The following is a 22782-nucleotide window of genomic DNA, read 5'->3' on the forward strand; positions in this document are numbered from 1 at the left end:
TGATTTATTGTCCGTGAATGAAATTGTATGTTGGGAAAACCTCTCGTAAGATTAGAACACGGATTATAGTCTAGCATCAAAACTGTTAAAGAAAAAGCGCCTCTGGTGTCCCATTGGACACAGCTGTCTCATACAGTATCAGACTTAAAGTTTTTTGTGATTGAGGTGGTCACTCCGCCGGTGCGGGGTGGCGATCTCTCGACCATCCTGATTAGACGAGAACAGAAATGGATTTATACTCTTAATACCGTTTCTCCACATGGTTTAAATGCTGAATTGGAATGGAGTTATTTTATTTAATAGCTCTGACGTCAGTGTTGGTTGCAGCAGTGTGATTGGCTAAAGCAAGTTCCCGTCGGCCACCAGGACGGGTGTTCGCGCCAAAACTATGGTCTTTAAATGTCAGCTTTGACATAGCTGTGATGCGCTCCTTAATCCATGTAAGATCTATGATGACAACAGGTATGTTTTCCATCTGTACACCAATTGTCAATGGGGGATGTGCTGGAAAGTTTTGTATTATACTGTCTTTGCTTTTGGACCCATTTGGTTATTTTGGTCTATTTGTACCTGTTTTTGCATTGCAGATGCTTGTTTGTTAAAAGTACCCCCCCCCCCCTGCCGAGGCAGCCGGACTGGCGAAACACGGTCTGTATTGGGGGTTTTGCTGTGAAAGTTTCGTTGCACTAAAAGGAGCAGCCATTGTTTGAAAATAAAACTTATATGTGAACAAGACCAAAAAGTTTTTCTGCACTTCTATTCTTCACACTACTGCTGTTGAGTGCAATTACGCTCCAGTGTTTGAGTGGACTTATTTCCGCAGAAGGAACAATTTGAGTTGGATGGACCTATGACAGTTCTTTGAATCAGAACTTGGGGTGTAATCCTGGACCAGAGCCAATGAGGAGCAGGGGACTGATTGTTAATGAACATTTTTAATTAGGTATAAAAGAAAGGTTGTCTTTTGTATACAGTCAGGCAGAGCGAGGAAAAGACAGAAGGACATAGCAATGAGGTGAGGTTCCTACCCCAGCCACATGGCTACTACCACAAAGGAAAGGGCAGTTGCAGATAGATGGGAGCGTTCCTCATAACCATAGTCTGTAGGAGAGTAATTATATAGCAGTGCTGAGAAAGCAGTGGTTTGATATTTTGTAGTAGGGAAAAGCTACTCTCATATTAGAGAAGAAAGTGACAGAATCTTTCATGCACATCTAACACCACTGAAAAAGACGATCCCATTTATCTTTCATTTAACTACCAGAACAATGCGCGCTGGCCAGCAATTCACTTCACACATAAGCATTTTTTGTGAGAACTGGGACTTCCAAGCTCCTGAAGGAAGTGGATGCTGCAGCTCAAATGAGCCCAGGATTTCAAGCATCTGCATCGGCTTTGTCAAGCATACAGTGGAGCAACTTGTCTAAAGAAAAGGAAAACAGAACTCACATGAAACTCAACTGAGAACTTGTATTATTATTCTGGCCAGAATTTAGGTGGTAGTTTAAAGTATTTTGCAAGTGATCTGAACTGAGATACAGAGTAAGGCTAGTGATTTTTCTTTTATATCTCGCAACCTAATTTCTCTCACTTTTCCATGTTAGTAAAATCTTCTCTCTTTTTTTATTATAATGTCATTTGTCTGTGTTTGCTATAGAATATAAGAATCCTAGTGCGCTATGTAACTGTGCATGCACTGATTTTATATGCAATACTTGCTGTAGCTACATTAGGTGGGTTTTTATGTTATCGCCTATTGTTCTTTTCTCTGCTCCAGCCTCTCCTCCCCATCCTTGGGAGACTCTTTAGTTCTGTGGGCGCATTACATGTGTCTGTCCATAAACACACAGCTGAGAAGGTGGAGTTATTTTTGTGGCCCCCACCTCTCCCCTCATCATAGGGGAGAGGTTTACAGTATTCCTGCCTGTATTAGAAAAATATTTGCAAGAAAGAGTGCAAAGCACGTTCTAACCGAATTACAGTGTTAAGCACAGAACACACTTTCCTCAGTTTATTTGTGGCGATCCATCCAACAGAAGCATAAGGGCATATAGGTTACTTGCAGAAGCGATGATGCGGTTGACATCTATTTTTCTTGGTGTTCAGGATGCAAAAATATCTGGGGATCAGTTTCAACGCTTAGTTGGAAATTAAGTGGGTAAACATGGGGTTTTACCATGGGTACGAAGGCTGAATCTGCCTAAGCCAATTTTCAGCTGGCTGAAAGTAGACTTGCAGTTTTACATACTCCGTTTTAACTGCAGTAAAAAGAGGAATCTCAGCCGTGTAACTTGGTCAGAGAGAGAACTGCACACGTGACAGTCTCAAACATATGCACCCGCACTTTACATCATCATCTTAGAAGGCATAACTGTGCCTGTGTACTTTTTGTCATACAACAAGCTGATATTCAAACACAAAGCACAAGGGAACCATATGCTTGAATATCAGCTGGATTTGGTGAGGGCTAAAACATAGCTGCACAAAGTGCCAGTTAGCAACCTTACAGGAAATTTACCTCACAAGGAGAAAAGGCAAGGAAGTGCAAAGATGGCAGAAAATGAAGCCTGATGAGGCTGTCAAGCACAGTTCACTGAAGTCCCAGACATTTAAATATTGCAGCTCATGCCTTGATACGGTTGAGATGTTGATAAATTTCATTAGAGCAGGGAGTGACAGCATCTTCCATGCACATCTAACACCACTGCAAAAGATGATTCCATTTATCTTTCATTTAACTACCAGAACAATGCACGCTGGCCAGCAATTCACCTCACACATACGCATGTGCTTTCTGAAACCGTACCAATGGTAAACCCCGAATTCCAGGCTGGTAACTTTGGTAAGAAAAGGTCCTGTGGAACTTCCAGTCAGTTGTCTGCAGATCATACACTTGAGCAGACCACAAATCAGGGAACCTCCAAACTCTATTCTCAAAAATTGCTACCCAGCCGAGTTTTGGGGATTTCTACAATGAATATCATGATATCTGTTTGCATATAATGGGAGTTTGGTGCATGTAAATAATCTCATTCATATTTATTGTGGAAATCTGCAAAATGCAGCTGCAAGAATCCTAACCGGAGGAAGGAAATATGATCACATTACCCCAATTCTAATAGACCTGCATTGGCTGCCAATAAAATTCAGGCTAGACTACAAAGTTCTTTGACTAATACATAAATCTATATATGACAGAATAGAGTGGCTTAATGCATTTTTGCATATCCAAACGCCACAACGAAATTTAAGGTCAGCAATTAAAGGTCTTTCAACTATTCCTCCTGTTCGTACGGCACATTTAAATAAAGTAAGAGAAAGAGCCATATCAATAGCTGGGCCAAAATTATGGAATTCACTCTCAGTTGATTTAAGACTGCAGACAGATTTTTTTTAATTTTTAAAAAAAATCTAAAAACCTGGCTCTTTAGACAAGCATACTGAGATATAAATTAAAATTAAGACAAACTATGGAGAATGACTGATGTAATACATCGAGCAGAATTGTTGGCATGAGCAAGTGAGGCTTCTATCTGATACTATATATATTTTATGACTCCTTGAGTTTGATTTGTATTCTATGTTTTATTTGAGATTTCTGTTCATTTTATTTTATTATCTATAGATGTTTTTATTTATATTATAATATTTATGTTGAATTTTAATGATGTTTTGTTTTCATGATTTTATCATTTAAAAATTGTTTTAATTGATTTATTTTATTTATATTTATGCTGTGAACCGTTATGATTGTAATTAGAATATCAGAATATAAAATAATATAAATCAATAAATAATAAATCAATAATAAATCCTGAAAACCTGACTAGGTTGAGACACTTGAGGACCAAGTTAGGGGGTTCCTGTCGTAAATCATTCGTTAAAATTTGTGAAGGTATCATAGTATAAGCGCAAAGGCAGAAACTAATCATCAAAGGCATACAAGTTACAAGTCTACTGTCTTAGAAGTGTTTGTGATGTTGCCAGCAATGCAACAGCAGATTTATCCATCAAACACAAAGAGCAGTCCAAAAGCAGAATGGATGAAAACAGGATTGTGCAACGGATCATGAATTTCACTGAATCCCATGAAAATCCATTTGATGCACATGGGGCAGAAGGAAGACTTCACAACACCATCACATCCTTTGTAGCATCTCCTGACACAAGTTCAGATGTGTTGCATATCCAGCAATTTAATAAGTACAGTCCATCTCTGAGGCACTGCTGGCAAAATCAAACAAAATTCCTCCTTGAGCCTATCCTGCTGAACAAATCTGAAAACATTCAAGAGCATGGTGGCTGCACACAGCAAAACTCTGGCTCCTAAACCTAAGCAGCCTGGCATGCCACAGGGGATATGTGACAACTCTGAATTGTTGGAATATCCTCCTGACATTCCGTATAAGCACCAGGTTGATTTTGCCTGCTTAAGGTTAATGTCTACAATACCTGAATGTAATCTGCTTTGAAGTGTACGAAAGACACAATATAAATATTCAATACAATAATGTCATAATCCATTGTAATTTACCTGTGACAGCTAAATGACTGGGTCCAAAATTTGTGTTGCTGTTCAGGTTTTTGTTCAAAAGCACTTCTGTGCCATTAAAATATCCTCTCTATCCTCTGTTTCATGCAGTTTTTGTTTCAATGCTCGATCATCATTACTTACTGGGATATGGCCTCAGAGATGGGGAGGGGAACATGTTTAGCTGCCATTTTTAATTAAGGCACCATCTTGCTATCAGACCACATAAGAGCGTGACAAGATCACTTTCTAAGACTATGAGACCCATCCAACATGAATCAGAAAAGAACAATTCCCTTAGATTTTTTTGCACACATTTTCTAAGCCAGCCCCTGGACTGTTAGTGAGGAGCCATGAAAGAGTGATTACTGATTGTATTTGAGAATCCCTCTCCAAAACCTGGGATAATCTGTGTGGCAGCACTTGTGGGATTAGAATGCTTGATCCCAGTTAGTCAATTTGCTAAAATCTGAGTAAAAGTAACAGATATCTCCACTGTATTCTTGACTACTATTGTCTGCCATCTTTTTCTCTGGTATATATGATCTGCTTCAAGTTTTGTTTGAATGGAGGTGTAGAAATCTCTTGGAAAGCTGGCACAGAGTTAGAGTAATAACAAACCCCAGCATTATTGTCAGCGGAAGCTTCAGTATCTATGTAATTCCTTGTGCACTGGTGAGGTGGATAAGGAATTACTTAGACAGCTTCTGCTGACCACATTGCTGGGGCTTGTTATTACCTTAGTGTCGCCTAAAGTTCTTTGCATCCTGCATTGCAAATCTGTTCCTATCTCAAGAGAAGAATTTCTTCTTCTCCTTAAAAGGTCTACAGGCATGTCATCAGCATGCAGTCACATTCCTTGAGGAAAACGGCTGGGCAAGGAAAGCAGAAGGGTGCAGGCCAAAAGAATCGTCTTCTGTTCTCAGCAAGGGCAACTTTCAAACCTGGGTAAAGAAATGGTCTGAAAATCACCCACCCTTAACCCGGCTAGGAGGATGTGTGGTTCTCTCATCAAGCCCCTGCGCTTCTATCCCCACGAGGAGGTGCTCCCAGGGGGTGAGGCAGGAAACCAATGCACGGCACACACAGATTATATTTTCAAATCCAGGCGCGTCATTTTCCAAGCAAAAATAGAAGCCACAGGAAAAAAAAAAAAGCAGGTGCATGTTTCAGTGGGGACTTTTGTACCCTCGGCAATTTCAGAGAAAGTGCTCATGGGCATTCACTCTGACAATCGAGGCAAAGACTGCGGGCATAAAATGCCTGCAGACTCTGCAGTAGTGCGGGCACTTTGAGAATTGCCCTGGAGAGTTGTATATGTAGCCCGAAACGACATCAGTGCAACAGAGCAATGAAATTATCAAATTACAATTATTTTTTATCATTTTATATTAGATTTTAGGATGCTATCCTCTTGACTTGGAAAAGTCCTGTCATCCTATAAAAACGTCTATGAGGACAAAGTAATGATAGCGGCTTTTTTTAGAGAGTAAGGCGGGGTACCTGCCTCCTCATTTTAGCATTTGTGAAAAGTAACTGCAGCAAGTCACGTTTCCTTCTGTCTCATGCCAGTTCCATTGAAATGCAGCACACATGCACAGCACTAACAAGTAAAATATTGCTCTATTAGCTAGGGACAGGCAAGGCAGATTTGCTTCATTATTTTGACCATTCTATTCCGAATCAGCCCTGGCTGACCTCATGATTGGTCCTGAATGGACAACAATTGTGCCATCAGCGGCTGCTCCCACTCCTCCATAAGAGCACATTATTGTACTGCCACTGTTTGGGACCACCAAAGAGACCTACCTGCAATGCTGTCAGATGACCTGAAGGTTGTCATTCATGGTTATAAAGCATGGAAAAAGCTAACCGTATGCTTGAGTACATAGGGAGAGGTATCATCAGTTGGAAAAAAGAAGTTATATTGCCCTTGTATAGATCAGTGGTGGGGGGGGGGGGGGGGGCTGGGAGTGAGACCTTGTTTTTATTGATGGATTCTGGGGGGGGGGGGCTGTGGCCACGTGGGCTCATTTTTTCTATTTTTAAACTTGGGGGGGGGTGCGTGGCCGCCTCAAGTGGTGGTCCTGGGTTGAGCTGGGGGTCACCTTTTCCAAGAGATGTAGATATTTTATCGTGACTTACCGCCTTCTCGGTCAGCTGCGATAAAATATTTGCATAAGATTGCCTATGCATGACATTCTTTGCATGCACTTGCATTATTAAAGCATGCAAATCACACACAAAGAAGGTCATTGTAATAGGGGAGGGAACCTGAGAGGGGAGATGCAAAATATTGCATTTATCACACAATATACGTGATATAAGAGTGTTAGAACACTACCGCAACTTGATGAATCTCCCTGTAAGTTAGGCTTCTAAAGTCTTTGGAAATTGAACTCTATCAGGCCGATACAGTAAAAAGCGCGGGAGAGTGGGCGAGCGCCCACTCTCCTGTGCGCACAATTCAGTAAATTAATTTATTTAAATTAGGGCCCACGATAAAGAGAGGCACTAGGGACACTAGTGCATCCCTAGCACCTCTTTTTTGACAGGAGCGGCGGCTGTCAGCGGGTTTGACAGCCGACGCTCAATTTTGCCGGCGTCAGTTCTCAAGCCCGCTGACAGCCACGAGTTCGGAAACCGGACGCCGGCAAAATTGAGTGTCCGGTTTTCAACCCGCGAGCCACAGGCCGAATTTAAATTTTTTTTTTATTATTTTAAATTATTTTTAACTTTGGGGACCTCCAACTTAATATCGCCATGATATGTTCTATGTAACCCCGGTTCTATGTAATGCTTGTTGCAATATTGTGCTCCACTGTAAACCGATATGATATGTATCTTGCCACATGAATGTCGGTATATAAAAGTTCAAAATAAATAAATAAATATTAAGTCGGAGGGTGCACAGAAAAGCAGTTTTTATTGCATTTCTGTGCACTTTCCCGGTGCCAAGAGAAATTAACGCCTACCTTTGGGTAGGCTCTAATTTCTGAAAGTAAAATGTGCGGCTCGGCTGCACATTTAACTTTCTGAATCGTGCGGGCATAACTAATAGGGCCATCAACATGAATTTGCATGTTGCGGGCGCTATTAGGTTCGGGGGGGGGGGGGGGGGGGGGGGGGGGTTGGACGCGCGTTTTCGGCGCGCTATTACCCCTTACTGAATAAGGGATAAAGCTAGCGCGTCGAAAACGCGCAACCAAATGCGGGTTATCAGTGCTCTCCGCCGGAGCGCACTGTACTGTATCGGCCCGTATGTGATTAGAATACTATACATTGTACATTTTATCAAGAGATAATATTCAAATGCACCAATAAGAGACCTGCTATAGCTCAAAAGAGCACAATATTTTACAAAGCTGGTATTCTGGTGCATAATTTAATGCACATTATAAGAACTTTGCAATCTTGAAGCTCTTCATGAGGCATATAACAGCCTGCTGACATACAAAGCTCTTGTATGCCCTGCTTTGAAATTCTTTTCTTAGGAATGAGTTCCAGGAATTAGTACACCACCATCCAGGCCATCGTTTTCCACATTACAGATGTCTCTTAAATCTCCTACAAATACTATTATGCTCTCATTAATGAGACGGACAATAACAAAATGGCACAATAATGAGCAAAAACAGTTTAAGAAAATTCTTAATGGCACATACGTTTGCAAGTCCCCATCTCGCCACTGTAGTATCCCTGGAGACACGCAGACGTGCACATGCCATTGTGGGCCAAAACCAGACTGGCTTGACAGGATGTGCAAGAGAACGGCGTTTGGTCGCGGCAGGTTTTACAGGAGAAATGACACTCTGAGGGAACACAACAAAGAGAATGTGGCCTTGAAAGGTACAGGATTAGGGTTCACTGTGACTTTTCAAACCTGTGCAAGGCTCTGCAAGACAATGGCTAGTGCTAGGCATTTCATAGAGGGTTTCCAGTTCACCCCAGATCAGCAGTTCTCCCGTTCATTTTCCTTAGATCATCAGAAGTACAACTCCATGAAGGCAATAGGGCAAAACAGAACTGGATCGGCTTTGTTTGGTGGTCCTGGGATGAGTTGGCCTCCCTAATCTCATATGATGTCCTTTTATACATAAAATCAGCAACACGAACAGCAAACAAAAACAAAATCAGCAACACGAACAGCAAACAAAAACAAAAAACCTCTTCCAAGAAAATGTTCAAGGTCTTCATTGGTAGCATACTATTATAATGTGTGTGCTTTGCCCAATAATGAAAAACAATTCTGTTTGTAAGATTTAATTCTGTTTATATTGGGGAGAGTATATTTCTATGTCTAAGAAGGTTTAGCACTGTCTTCATTTAACATGCCAGGCAATGCATTTGAAACTTGTTTGAATCTAATTTGAAAAGCAAGCCAAAGTTAAAACCCAAACCTGAATTGTTTTCAAAGCTGGCTGAAATAAATGTCTAACTTATCTCGTGAAGAAGCCTAAATGAAGAATATACCTTTGAGGAACTAGCAACCCAGTCTGCAACCTACGATTCCTAACCGAAATCACTGAAAAAGCTGTGCTGGTACAACTGTGAGTTCCTGTGGATTACAGACATCCTGGAGCCATTCCAATCCAGATTCAGATCTCACCAGAGCATGGAGACTGTACTAATGAGCAGAGCTGATAAATTACAACTCACAGACAAACAGCCCTGCTGGTACTCCTTGACCTCTCTGCAGCATTAAACACTGTAGACCATGAAGTCCTAACTACTTGCTTAAGAGATTTAGGACTAGCAAACCCAGCACTCTCCTGGCTCAAATCCTACTTTCCTGATTGTTCTCGGTCAAGCACTATCATACTTCTGTGGTGTACCACAAGGATTTATATTATTAACTACTTTGCTTGGCATTTCCATGGCTCCCCCCAGCTAATCTATCAAAGATATGAGATCACCTACTTCTCTTATATGGACAACATTCAGCTGCTGGCCCCTCTCAGCCCAGACCCTGACCAAGCAATTACCAGCCTGAATGAGTGCTTAGGCAAAAAATCTCTGACTGCCTAACCAAAATAAACTGAGGCTAAACCCACAAAACACAAATACCATGGTTTGTTTAAAAAAAAAAAGTCTCAGTTGCTTAAATTCAATGATGACCCCTCAAGGTAGAGCCCTTCCCTACAGCTGCCAAGGATTCACACTGCTCACTGCTGAAGACCAAGTCCTAGCAATGGCCAAATCTGCTTTCTTCCAACTGGGCCACCTCTATTACTTCTTCAAAGGCCCTGCCTTGCCACAGTCAGCCAGGCTTGCGCGATCTCCTGCCTGGATTTCTCTATCTCACACTACATTGGGATTTCAAATACTCTAAGCCGACATTTGCAACCCATTCAGAATGCAGTGGTTCAAATGATGCGGAATGTAAGCAAATTCAAAAGATTCATGCCAACATTAAAAACCTTGCCCTGGCTCCCAACACCCTACTGAGGCAAGTTTCAGATCCTAAGCTGGGACTATAAGGCCCTCAAAGACTTATGCGCTATTCTACCTCAACAGCCATCTGACCATACACACATCTCCCCATCCTCTGCACCTGAAAGGGAACCCACTCAGTTTCTGTCCTAATGCTACAGAAGTCTCTTCCATCACACATCAGACTAGCTTTAGATCTCCTAGTTTGCAGGAAGCTAATAAAAATCTGGTGTTCTGAAACAGCTTTTGGACCGCAGCCATAATCTGAGCTCTCTGATCATGAACCGGATGCTATGGAGAACTGCGTCACACCTTTGATATTTATTAAAACCACCTTACACACATTTATCATACCACAATTATTCCCTTGCAATGTAGTTACAGACATTCTCTCTCTTCTTCATTGTGGCTATTGACCTTTATGATGTATTTATTTCATGCATTCCTGGTTCTAAACTATGATTGTTTCCTTATTTCTGACATAATTTGCTGTACTGCTGTTTTCTATGTCTGCATTTATTGCAGAAGTTAGAATCATTAACAGTGATTGTAACACGGTGCCTTTTTATTTTATTTTATATTATCTGTAATATAATGAATGTAAACAACACTGCAATGTTGTAACACGCTCTGAGCATGAAATAAATAAATGACGATAACAGAGAGATATATTGAAGGTACCCAAAAAAAGAAATTCACATGAGCTGTTCCATTCATTTCCATGCATGTGGCACCAATCCTCCATTACCCCTAGGGCAATACAAATGCAACCAGCGTGGACAGGCTCACTGACATTTGCATGGGGTCTGTAGGTGCTACTCACTTTTACAAGCTCCCTCTTCTGCATAGTATCCCTCGGCGCACTCGGGAAGGCAGTGGTCCCCATGCAGCAAGTGACGGGGGTTTTGGCACGTCAAACAGACGCTACCGGTGTCGTGAAGGTCGGCTACGCACTGCTGGCACAGAGGATGGCAGTCTGCAAGAGGAAAACAGAATGTGGTCCGTGCAGGTTCAGTACAATGCGGGACATCCTGCTCACCCCGCTGCCCCAGCTCACGTGCAGGAACGGCCGCTCGACGGAGCCTTCAGAAAAAGTGAAGCGGCCTCACATACATGCAGGTTCACCAAGGGGCTGATCAGCATATATAAAACTGGAAACCTGTTCAATCCTGGGACTGATGGCGATATTCGTCATTTTAAAGTATGGGTCATCTCAACCAGAAGACTATGCTTGGTGGCAAAATAATTGAGAAAAATCTTACTGTCTTTGGCCTTCTCCTCCAAAAATGTCTTATTTGAAAGAAAGCACAACAACACAAGGGGAGGAGGGCTGGCAGAATTATCAGGAAACACAAACAGAGGAGGCAGGAAGGGCGTTTTGATGAGTAAACAGTAAAGAAAATTACCAAATCAATAAAAGAAGAAGATTAAACATCCTTTACATAGGGAGGGGAGAGACATAAAACCATAGGGGAGATATTTAAGTTAAAAGCAGAAAGTGGAGTTAGCGAGGAGGGGATCGAGCAAAAAGCAAAGAAATTCTTTTTCACAATATAGTATATAGAGAAGAAGGGGAAGGTGATAGGTCCAAGGGAGGATTCAGAGACATAAATGATTAGGAAATGATCACAAACCCATTTACAGAGCAGGAAGTACTAAAACACAGAAAGCTATTGCTATCCCGGGAGTGAGTTACAAGAAATAGATCCACTGTCTGGGATTTGCCAGGTGCTTGTGACCCAAACAGGCCACTGGTGGAGACAGTATGGACTTGGTCCAGCCTAGCATGGCAGATAAGGCCACAGGACCTGATGGATGTATTTCAATCTGTTCTCCAAAGAACATGAGTGGACAGAAAGAGCAAATTAAGAGCAACCTCTAGAACATAACTGGCTGTGTCCTGGGGGCAGTCCACTGACCCATGTGGCAATTAGGCCTCCACATCAGTATGAGGGGAATTGTAGAAATAGGACATTTCCACTCCATGAATATGCAGGTTGTCTGCAATGCCTGAGGAATCTTCACAAACATCCTAGCCAGGTATCCCAGCTCCTGCCACAATTCCTACATTCTCACCCAGTCTGGACTGGCAAAGAAAGCTGAGAGAAGGCACACAGCAAATGCCTGACTCCTAGGTAAGTAGCAATGTCCTATCTTTATCAAAAAATTGCTTTGTATGACCTTTGCTTTTACAGTCAGGGGCTGTGAACTGGGAGAGTCTGCTTCACCTCCTGCTTTTCACCTTCACTCTTTCTCATCTTGCCCCACTCTCTGTCCCCTTCCATTACTTATGTACTTATAGTGGCCCAGTGGCATAGTGGCTTACAATCTGTGGCACCTTCTGCTTCCACTATAGTCCTATTAAAGAGAAATGACACATGAGTCACTATTAACTGTGTCCCATCCCATTTTTAGGGGCCTCATTTCTGCTCTTGTTCTTCTAACCATGTGGCCCTGAAATTGAGCTGCTGCCTCTCTGACCTTCCCTCTGCCCCACCCACAACAGGTGATTGGGGATACCCACGGAAAACTTGGTTGTTAAAATCAAACAGCCAGGAAGAATGGGCAAAAATCGCTCCCAAACAGTGTGCAAAGCTGGTAGAAACTTACCCAAACAGACTTAAAACTGTTATTGCAGCAAAAGGTGGTTCTACCAAGTACTAGTCTGAAGAGGTTGAAGACTTATGCAAGCAGCATTTTTCAGTTTTTAATTTTATTTTACAAAAGATGAAGAGAAATAATGAATTGTGACTCTGTAAATGTACTTCAAGAGTATACTGGTTTGCAATAAATAACAGTATGTGGAACAATCTGCGTGCCATTTGTAATCCACAAAAATCTGACTTTTTAGGGGGTCGAATACTTTTGCAAGCCACTGCTGCCTGAAAAGGAGAGCAATGTAAACAGTGATACAGATTCTGACTCTGAAGCAGACATAGAAACCATGCACTGCCAAGCATCAACTGCCACTATTTCTCAAAGAAACAGATTCATTCAACTAGCATTTTTAACTGAAAAGGTGGACGTTTATTTACAGGGCAAGAGAAGGTGAATTGTGAGGGAACAAGGCATTAACATAAAAGCTCGGATTTTAAAAGGGCTACACGTGTAAATCCCAGTCCGCTCCTTAATTGGAGCGGACTGTGAGGGAACTGGGAGAGGCCCGATTGCGTCACCCGCGCGTTGTTTTGTAAAATTTCCCCTGAGTGTGTGAGTCGCGAGCGCACACGGATTTTATGCGCGTGGTTATTGGAATTTATAACATGCGCACGCGTGCATGCTATAAAATCAGCGCATCCATGTGCACGCACCAGGAACCACACATGCTCCTTTTAAAATCGACCCCAAAGTGAATAACATACCCTTTTATCCCCTTTCCCATCCCCACCCTTCAACTTGATACAATTAATCTGATTTTACTGCCTGAATTATTGAAGAACAATGGTAATTTATCCTCTGCTGTTGATGGAGTTGTTAAGTGGTCTGATCACAAGCTTTTAAAATTTTCATTAAAAATTAGATTTGTACTGTGCAATACAAAAATACAGTGATTCATAAGAAGATAGACATTATATTTAAGATATTATGAGAGGAAACAACTGCAAATCTGCAGCCCCTATTGGCTCAGCGGATGATTTGGTAAACTGGTGGAATTTCACGCTTCATCATATTTACGATGCAGCTGCTCCACCTGTCTCTGTACATAGGAAGATACATGAAAAACATGCTCTACTAAAGATTTAGTGCTGAAACATAGACTATTACGCTCTAAGAAAAGAGCATGGCATAAATCTAGGACAGCTGACAGTCTATTGCTGTCTAAAGCTGCTCCACAGGATTACAAAGCCTCTTTGAATACTGCTAAAAGAGCATAATATTCAGCTTTAATAAATGATTCAATTAGTAGGCTTTTAGAATTATTTTCAATAGAAAAACATCTTGCAGATTAGCCAAAGAAAGATCAAAGTCTGTTCACTTCTAGTCAAGAATTTGCTATAAGAGCTTCCAAGATAAACATGTAAAATTAAAAGCAACAATCACAATATCTGTTAGTGAAAGCAGTACTCATTGTTATGATGGAGATAATTTAGGTCAGTGTTTCCCAACCGTTGTCCTGCAGCACACCAGTGTACCGTGACTGACCTGCAAGTGTGCCCAAAGAGCTGGGCATGAAAAGAGGAGGTGCCCACAGCCTTGGGTTTTTCTTCCTTCCTAGCCTGCAGGATATCCTCCTGCCAGCAGAGGGCGTCGGAGAGCAGCACCTCTCTGTTCCTGCTGCTTCCCCTCTCTGCTCCCTCTCTCTTGCAAGTCTGGCTGGCCTCATGCTGTTACTATTGCAGAGGCAAGTCAGCAAAGGAGTAAGCAGCGATGGCAGGTAAGTGCTGCTCAGACTTGGGGGGGGAACAACAGCCAAATGTACCACAAGGTGTGGGGGGAGAGAAAGATGAATGTGTGCCATAAGGTGTGGGGGAGAGGGAAGGTGATGATGCCAGGGAGGAGAGGGGAGGGAAGGAAATGATGGCAGGGAGTGAAAAAGAGGGAAGACGATGATGACAAGGGCTAGACTGGGGCTGGGTGGCTGGAAAAAGAAGGGGAGAGGGGAGGGAAGAAGGTGATGATGCCAGGGGAGAGGGAAGATTAAGATCATGATGGTGTTAGAGGGGAAGGGAAGTGAAAGTGGGGATGATTCCAGGGGGTGGATGGAATAGGTGATGATGCCAGGGGAGAGGCAAGAGAAGGTGGTGATAAAGCCAGAAGGGTGGAGAGAGAGGGAAGGAAAGGGAAGAGAAAGTGGTAATGAGGATGGAGGGAGAGAGGCTGGGTAAGAAGGAAGATGGTAATGATACCAAAAGACTGGAGAGAAAGGGAAGAGAAGGTAGTGATATTGCCAGGAGGGAGAAAAGATTAAGGTGATGATGCCAGGGCGTGGAGGGAGAACGAAGAATAAGTGGTGATAATGCCAGTAGGTGGAGGGAGAAGGTGTTATGACCTCGACGTGGACCCTTGCCTTGTGTTGGGATTGGCGCAACCAGGTAGGAAGACCTGCCGCAGGTTCCCGACCGGAGGCGAGGCTGACAGAAGGCAGGGGCCAGTACGAATCCTGTTCCCCGTTAGTTGAGCCTTTGTGTGCCAGAATCGGCTGGACTTAGGTAGGCCCCTGTACAGGAGTTCTGACGAAGTACCAGAGGCAAGTTCCAAGGAGTGACGTGGTCAGGTGGGAAGAAGTCCTGGGGAAGCAGCAAGCAAACAGTGTGAGGTCCGGTCTGAAGTCCTGGGCAGGCGGCGAGCAAACAGCGTGAGGTCCGATCCGAAGTCAAAAGCCAAAAGATCCGTCCGAGGGGTGAAGGAGCGAAGAGCGAGGAGCCGGGAGCAGGAACAGGAGTGGAAGGAGGGAGTCAGAGCTCAAGACAGGAACAGGGACTGGAAACTGGAATGGAGGGCAGGAACCGGAAAGAAGAGGCACTAGAACACGACTGCAAAGCAGGAGACTTGTTGCCAAGTCAGGGAGGTGTAGTGGAAGCAGGCCTAAATAGACCAAGCGTAGTGACATCATCCTGTGGGGCCTGCGGGAATTTCCCGCCACTGGCCCTTTAAGTGGAGGCCATAGTCGCACGCGCGCACCTAGAGAGCAGACCCAGCAGGCAGGGAGGCCGGCGGCGTCCCACACCCCGATGGAGACCCAGCACAGAAGGAACGGAGGTAGGACCGTCGGAAGGAGGCGTGGGGGGTCCGGGGTGAGCCGGCCGGCACCGCAACATAGGGGACCGCGGGGAGCAAGGCCAGCACGGCTGGTGCGGGCCATAAGTGCAACAGAGGGATTGAGGAAGAGAGAAGGAAACAAGGTGATGTCAGGAGAAAGGGAAGAGATGGTGGTGATACTCGCCAGAAGGGTGAAGGGAGACAGAAGAGGAGGTGGTTGTGATGCCATATGGGTGGAGGGAGAGGGAAGGTGATGATGCCAGGGTGTGGAGGAGAGAGAAGGTAAGAGAACGTGATCTCAGGGGAAAGGAAAAGCAGACGATGATGCCAGGGTGGTGGGGAAGAAAGATAAAGTGGTGATGATGCTAGGTGGTTGAATGAAGAGAAGGTGATGGTGCCAGGGGTGGGGGAAAAGGAAAGGGAGGCTGATGAGAACAAGGGGTAGCGGGAGAGGGAAGGTGATGATGCCAGAGGTGGATTGACAGGGAAGAGAAGATGATGATTGTGAAGGTGGTGGTGTGCCACAATGAAATGAAACCTGAGCCGGGTGTGCCACAACACAAAAAAGGTTGGGAAACAATGGTTTAGTTAAATGGGACTCTTTTAGGCTTATGACCGTTAGGAGACTGGAGGACACCTTAAGTAAAGTCAAACTGAAATCTTGCATGTTAAAATTCATTATCAAATTTTTAGCGAAAATTTAAGAGATAATGAATCAGTCGTTGACTTCTGATGTGGTTCCAGACATATTACAAAGAACTATAATTCATCCTGTTATAAAACTTTCACCCTGTTTCCAATCTTTGCATTTTAAGCAAAATATTGGAACGATGGGTACTAATGCAACTGGACGATCATTTAGAAAATAAGAAACAGTTTGAATTTTGTAAAGGCTTTGGAATGGATTCTTTATTGATTTCTTTATTTGATAAGCTACTTAAAAGATTAGATCTTTTAAAAACTGGAATCCTTATTCAATTAGACTTCACTTCTACATTTGACTCCGTACGTCATGACAATTTTCTTATGAAGATGGCAGATTTAGGAATAGGTGGAATGGTTCTTCAGTGGTTTCACTCATATTTAGAGAGTCTGATGCATAAAGTGTCTTTAAATAACATTGATTCTGAATGGTTTTCTCTGTTGTTAGGTATCCCTCAGGGATCGTCTTTGCTTTCGGTCCTTTTTAATATTTATATTAGAATTTATGGGTTATTTGTTTAAAATATATGCTGACATGCAATTTTTTATTCTTAGCACTAATATCAATAAAATTCCCTATTAGTCTTCTCTCTTCAAATATGACTACTATTAATGATTGGATGTGGTCAAATGGATTATCTTTAAATCATAATAAGATGGTATTTCTTTGGATGGATCCCGTTAATCTGGATAATTTTAAGATTTACAGTCAATAAGCACAAATCGATAAGCAAACAAAAAATCTTGGAGTTATACTAGACTCAGAATTGTCAATGAAGGCGCTGATAATTAAAATAGCTCAGATTTCATTTTTCTAACTAAAAATGCTTTGTCCTTTAAAGAACATTTTCCTATTGGCGAGCTACAGGCTGTTATACAAGTAATAGCATTAAGTTATCTTGCTTATTGCAATGCATTGTACTTAAGATTACCAAAGGTTGTCAATACAGTTCCGGATTCAATATAAATGTGCGTCCCTTCACATCCACACCCCCCAATGTAACCTAAGGTCTTTAGGAAAAGCATTGTTATCAATACCATCACCAAAACTAGCCCATTTGAATTTGGTCAGGGAGAGAGCTTTATCTTTGGCAAGACTAGCTCTTTGGAATTCGCTCCCCCTCGATATTTGGCTTGAGTCAAACATACACACATTTAAAAAACTTCTGAAAACATGGCTGTTTGAACAGGCATTTACCCAATCAAGCTAATTCCCGGTTTCAGATACTCTCCCTTTTTGCTAATAGTAACCATGGAATTAGTCCATGATAGTACTTATTTTATTTTGATCTGTGTTTTTAGTTAATTTAATATCATTGTACATTGTAATTTGGAAGTTTGTTATTAGTGTTTTGTTCTTATATATTTTATTTGGGGGCAATGTTTATTTCTGTTTTATTTTGTTTTATCTGATTTTATTGTTTTTTAAGAATTATTTTAGGAATTATTTTATGATGAAAGTTTTATTGTATTATAAACCGACATGAAGTTAACACGAATGTTCGGTATATAAAAGGGCTAAATAAATAAAATAAATATTTGATGCGAATCTTGGACCTAGCACAAAATGCTGCTGTCCAAATAATATATAAATTGACTTGGGAGCAAGTTTGACTCCTTTTAAAAAATAATTATATTGGCTATCTATGCAAGAGAGAGTACAATTCAAAGTTTTAACTATGGCACATAACTCATTTGGATGGTATGATGCAGCTTCCATTTCCTCACAATTGATCCAGCAGTCTTCCCTAGGATATCTAAGCATTTGGATATTATTTTGTAGCCTTTTCCTATCTTGTGAATGTCCATAGCTTTATCTTTAATTTCCTTAGAATGCTCTTTGGTCTTCATTCTCACAGCTTTCCTTCAGATTCACAGTCTGACCAATGGTACTGGTTCTCTATCCAGAAAAGCTGACATTAATGATTCATAGTTAGAGGGCAATTGTAAGCCAGTTGTTAGGACAATATCTTTCATCTCTGTAAACTTGGGAGCTTCCACAGCACAGGGGTTGTAAGAACATAAATAACTGTTTTCAACAGTGGCCAATCCAAGTAACAAGTACCTGACAAATACCCAGACATTAGATAAATCACAAGCTACTATTGCTTATTAATTACCGTAGTAGCAGTTTATGGATTTTTCCTTTAGGAATTTATGCAAACCTTTTTTAAGCCCAGTTACACTTATAGCAGTAACCACATCCTCTGGCAATGAATTCCAGAGCTTAACCATGCGCTGGGTGAAAAAAAGAATTTTCTTTGATTTGTTTTAAATTAGCTACTTGCTAACTTCATGGAGTGCTCACTGGTCAACATAAGAACAAGAACATAAGAAATACCATACTTGGTCAGACCAAGGGTCCATCAAGCCCAGTATCCTGTTTCCAACAGTGGCCAAGCCAGATCACAAGTACCCTTCTATTATCTGAGAATAAATAACCAATTTACATTAACTTGTTCAAGTCTTTTCATGATTTTGTAGACTTCTATCACATCCCCTCTCAGTCGTCTCTTCTCCAAACTGAACAGCCCTAACTTCTTTAGCCTTTCCTCATAGGGCAGCTGTTCCATGCCCCTTATCATTTTGGTCGCCCTTCTCTGCACTTTCTCCAGTGCAGCTATTTCCTTTTTGAGATGCGATGATCAGAACTGCACATAGTATTCAAGGTGCGGTCTTCACCATGGAGCGATACAGAGGAATTATGACATTCTCTGTTTTATATGCCATTCCTTTCTTAATAATTCCTAACATTCTGTTTGCTTTTTTGATCGCCACAGCACATTGAGCCGACAATTTCAATGTATTATCCACTGTGATGCCTAGATCTCTTTCCTGGGTGGTAACTCCTAAGATAGAACCTAACATTGTGTAACTACAGCAAGGGCTCCTGAACATACCAAGATCAGTCCAGACAAGTGGGTTTTCCATCCCTACCAGCAGATGGAGTCGGAGAACAAAACTTTGAGATACTGCTACATAACCGAGAGTGCCATCTACAGTCCCTCAGTATTTCTCTGACTCCAGCAGATGGTAGAGGTGCAAACCTGCAGTCTAGTTAAAATAAAATAAAAAGTTAGGATTTGACGCTGAAGGCGTTTCTGGTGGCCATTTGTTCTGCTAGGTGAATTTTGGAGCTGCAGGCCTTGGTATTGTAGGGATCCATTTTTGCGGATTTACAGTGACAGGATTCCGTTGCGCACAGCACCTTCCTTTTTACCAACAATGGTGTCTTCTGTTCACGTCAATCAGAAGGTGGAGCTACTGGGGTTTCCGGAGTGGTCGAGAGATTCCCTACACGACACAGATGCATCTCTTGAATGTATGGCAGATTCTGTTACATTATTTAGAGGTTACAAATGATTTTTGCCGGGCAGATAATCTTTTTGTCCTGTTCAGCGGAGTAAAGAAAGGGGACAAAGTTTCCAAGGCTACCATTTCTCGTTGGCTTAAGGAGATTTGTTCAGCGTACATCTGTAAAGGTCGCCAGATTTCTGTGGGTCAGAGACCGCATTCCACAAAGGCGCAGGCAGCGTCCGAGGCTGAGTGTCAGCTGCTGTCGCCCCCAGAGATTTGTATGGTTTGGTGTGGTCCTCGATTCATACTTTCACCAGACATTACTGCTTAGATGTAAGAGCCCAAGATGAGGCGTCCTTTGGTGAGAGTGTTCTCCGTGTGGATCTTTCGGGTTCCTGCCCAGTTTAGAGGTGCTTGGCTACATCCCACTTGTCTGGACTGATCTGGGTATGTTCAAGAAAGGAAAATTTGTTCTTACCTGATAATTTTTGTTCCTGTAATACCACAGATCAGTCCAGAGACCCACCCCATCGATGCTGAAAGAATAAATTTCCTGCCAAGTTGATACTCGAGGTTTTACCTTTAAAAAAAAAAATAGAAAAGAAAAAGAATCATTTTTGGGCAGGATCTGCCGTGTTCCCGTTCCAGTGTTTTTATGTTTGTCGACGAGTAAAGTCTGTAGTTTTGGGAGTTTCCAACCTTTTGGACCTATTCACCTGTGCAAGGGGTTTTAAGATTAATCTTGGCTTGGGTACAGGTTAATACTGAAGGGCTGCAGGTGGCACTGTTGGTTATGTGGCAGTGCCTAAAAATGTTGATCTCTGACTCCATATGCTGGTAGGGATGCAAAATCCAATTGTCTGAACTGATCTGTGGTATTACAGGAACAAAAATTAGCAGGTAAGAACCAATTTTCCTTTTCTTTTCCCTATATGCATCACTTTGCACTTGTCCATGTTAAATTTCATCTGCCATTTAGAAGCCCAATCTTCCAGTCTTGCAACATCCTCCTGTAATTCATCACAATCTGCGTGAGATTTAACTACTCTGCATAATTTTGTGTCATTCACAAATTTGATCACATCACTTGTCATATCCCTTTCCAGATCATTTATAATTATATTAAAAAAGCACTGGTCCAAGTACAGATCCCTGAGGTACTCCACTGTTTACCTTTTTCCACTGTGAAAACTGACCATTTAATCCTACTCTCTGTTTCCTATCTTTTAACTGACTTGCAATCCACAAAAAGGACATCGATTCCTATCCCATGACTTTTTAGTTTTCTTAGAAGCTTCTCATGCGGGACTTTGTCAAACGCCTTCTGAAAATCCAAATACACTACATCTACCGGTTCCCCTTTGTCTACATGTTTATTCACCCTTCAAAAAATGTAGATTTGTGAGGCAAGACTTCCCTTGGATAAATCCATGTTGGCTATGACCCATCAAACCATGTCTATCTAAATGTATTGTGATTTTATTCTTTATAACAGTTTCCATGATTTTCCCAGCACTGAAGTCGGTCATCTGTCTAGTTTCCCGGATCACCCTGGATCCCTTTTTATAAATATAGGGGTTACACTGGCCATCTTCCAATCTTCAGGTACATCGGATGATTTTAATGATAGGTTACAAATTAACTGAAATAGGTCTGAAATTTCATTTTTTAGTTCTTTCAGAGCCCTGGGGTGCATACCATCCTGTCCAGGTGATTTACTACTCTTCAGTTTGTCAATCAGGCCTACCACATCTTACAGGTTCACAATGATTTTGTTCAGTTAATCTGAGTCATCACCCATGAAAACCTTCTCCGGAATGGGTCTCTCTCCAACATCCTCTTCAGAAAACACCGAAGCAAAGAAATCATTTAATCTTTTCACAATGGCCTTATCTTCTCCAATGGCCCAACCGACTTCCTCGCAGGCTTTCTGCTTCAGATATATTTTTACAAGTTTTTATAGTGAGTTTTTGCCTCTATGCCAACTTCATTTCAAATTCTCTCTTAGCCTGTTTAACTTGCCAACACTTATGCTTTACCCTATTTTCTTCTGATGGATCCTTCTTTCAATTTTTGAATGAAGATCTTTTGGCTAAAATAGCCTCTTTCACCTCACCTTTTAACCATGCCGGTAATCGTTTTGCCTTCCTTCCACCTTTCTTAATGTGTGGAATATATCTGGTCTGTGCTTCTAGGATGGTATTTTTTTTAATAATGTCTACACCTGTTGCACACTGTTTATCTTTGTAGCTGCACCTTTTAGTTTTTTTCTATTTTTCTCATTTTATCAAAGTTTCTCTTTTGAAAGTTTAGCAGAAGAGCCATGGATTTGCTTCCCTTCCCCCTTCCAGTCATTAATTCAAATTTGATCACATTATGATAACTATTGCCTACCACCGTTACCTCTCTCACCAAATCCTGTGCTCCACTGAGAATTAGATCTAAGATTGCTCCCTCTCTCGTCGGTTCCTGAACCAATTGCTCCATAAAACTGTCATTTATTCCATCCAGGAACTTTATCCCTTTAGAATGTCCCAATGTTTCACTTACCCAGTCAATATACTTACCCAGTCACTACTGGGGTAATCGAAATCTCCCATTATTATTGCACTACCAATTTGGTTAGCTTCCCACCCTAAGTCTATGCTCTTCTGCTCAAAGTTTACTAGCTTTACCTTCAAATAATCAAATTCAACTACAAACTACTTTTAAATGTACATTTTCTTTACCCATCTCAAAATTATGAAACTCTATTCCTCAATATTAAAAGCTTTTTTATTTTGTCAATTGTATTTAGATTGAGTTTTTTATGATCTTTTTATTGTGTTTTATGGTGTATATATAAATATTGTATATGTTTTATGATGAAATCCCCATTGAATTGATGGAAATTGCAGAACAAAAATGGAATGAATAAATAAATCTCCATACTTCTCCACCCGTGCATTTATTCGTAGCAGGGCCAGCTCAGATGTTGTGCTCCCTTCTACTAGCTCCTCACCCTCCAGTAAAACCTGGCTGGGCTTGAGAGGGCCTGTGGAACACAGCCATGATGTGGCTTTGGAGACAGAGTTACTGCTTGTGGGAGAGGGTGTCACGCAATATCTTTGCCTCTTCTT

The 22782-nt window shown here is 41.8% G+C and overlaps 1 protein-coding gene across 2 annotated transcripts in view; it reads right to left on the reverse strand.

The window, feature by feature from the left end:
* FRAS1 (Fraser extracellular matrix complex subunit 1) overlaps window positions 1–22782 on the reverse strand; it is an 868026-nt gene that overhangs the window by 400538 nt on the left and 444706 nt on the right. For both annotated transcript variants that reach the window (XM_029600388.1, XM_029600395.1), the window contains exons 21-22: window positions 10788–10940; window positions 8197–8343 (exon numbers count right to left, since the gene is read on the reverse strand). In XM_029600388.1, the coding sequence (XP_029456248.1) occupies window positions 8197–8343; window positions 10788–10940 (300 nt within the window). The remainder of the gene's footprint in view (window positions 1–8196; window positions 8344–10787; window positions 10941–22782) is intronic.

This window comes from Rhinatrema bivittatum, chromosome 1 (genome assembly GCF_901001135.1).
Source record: "Rhinatrema bivittatum chromosome 1, aRhiBiv1.1, whole genome shotgun sequence".
In the NCBI taxonomy this organism is placed as follows: Eukaryota; Metazoa; Chordata; class Amphibia; order Gymnophiona; family Rhinatrematidae; genus Rhinatrema; species Rhinatrema bivittatum.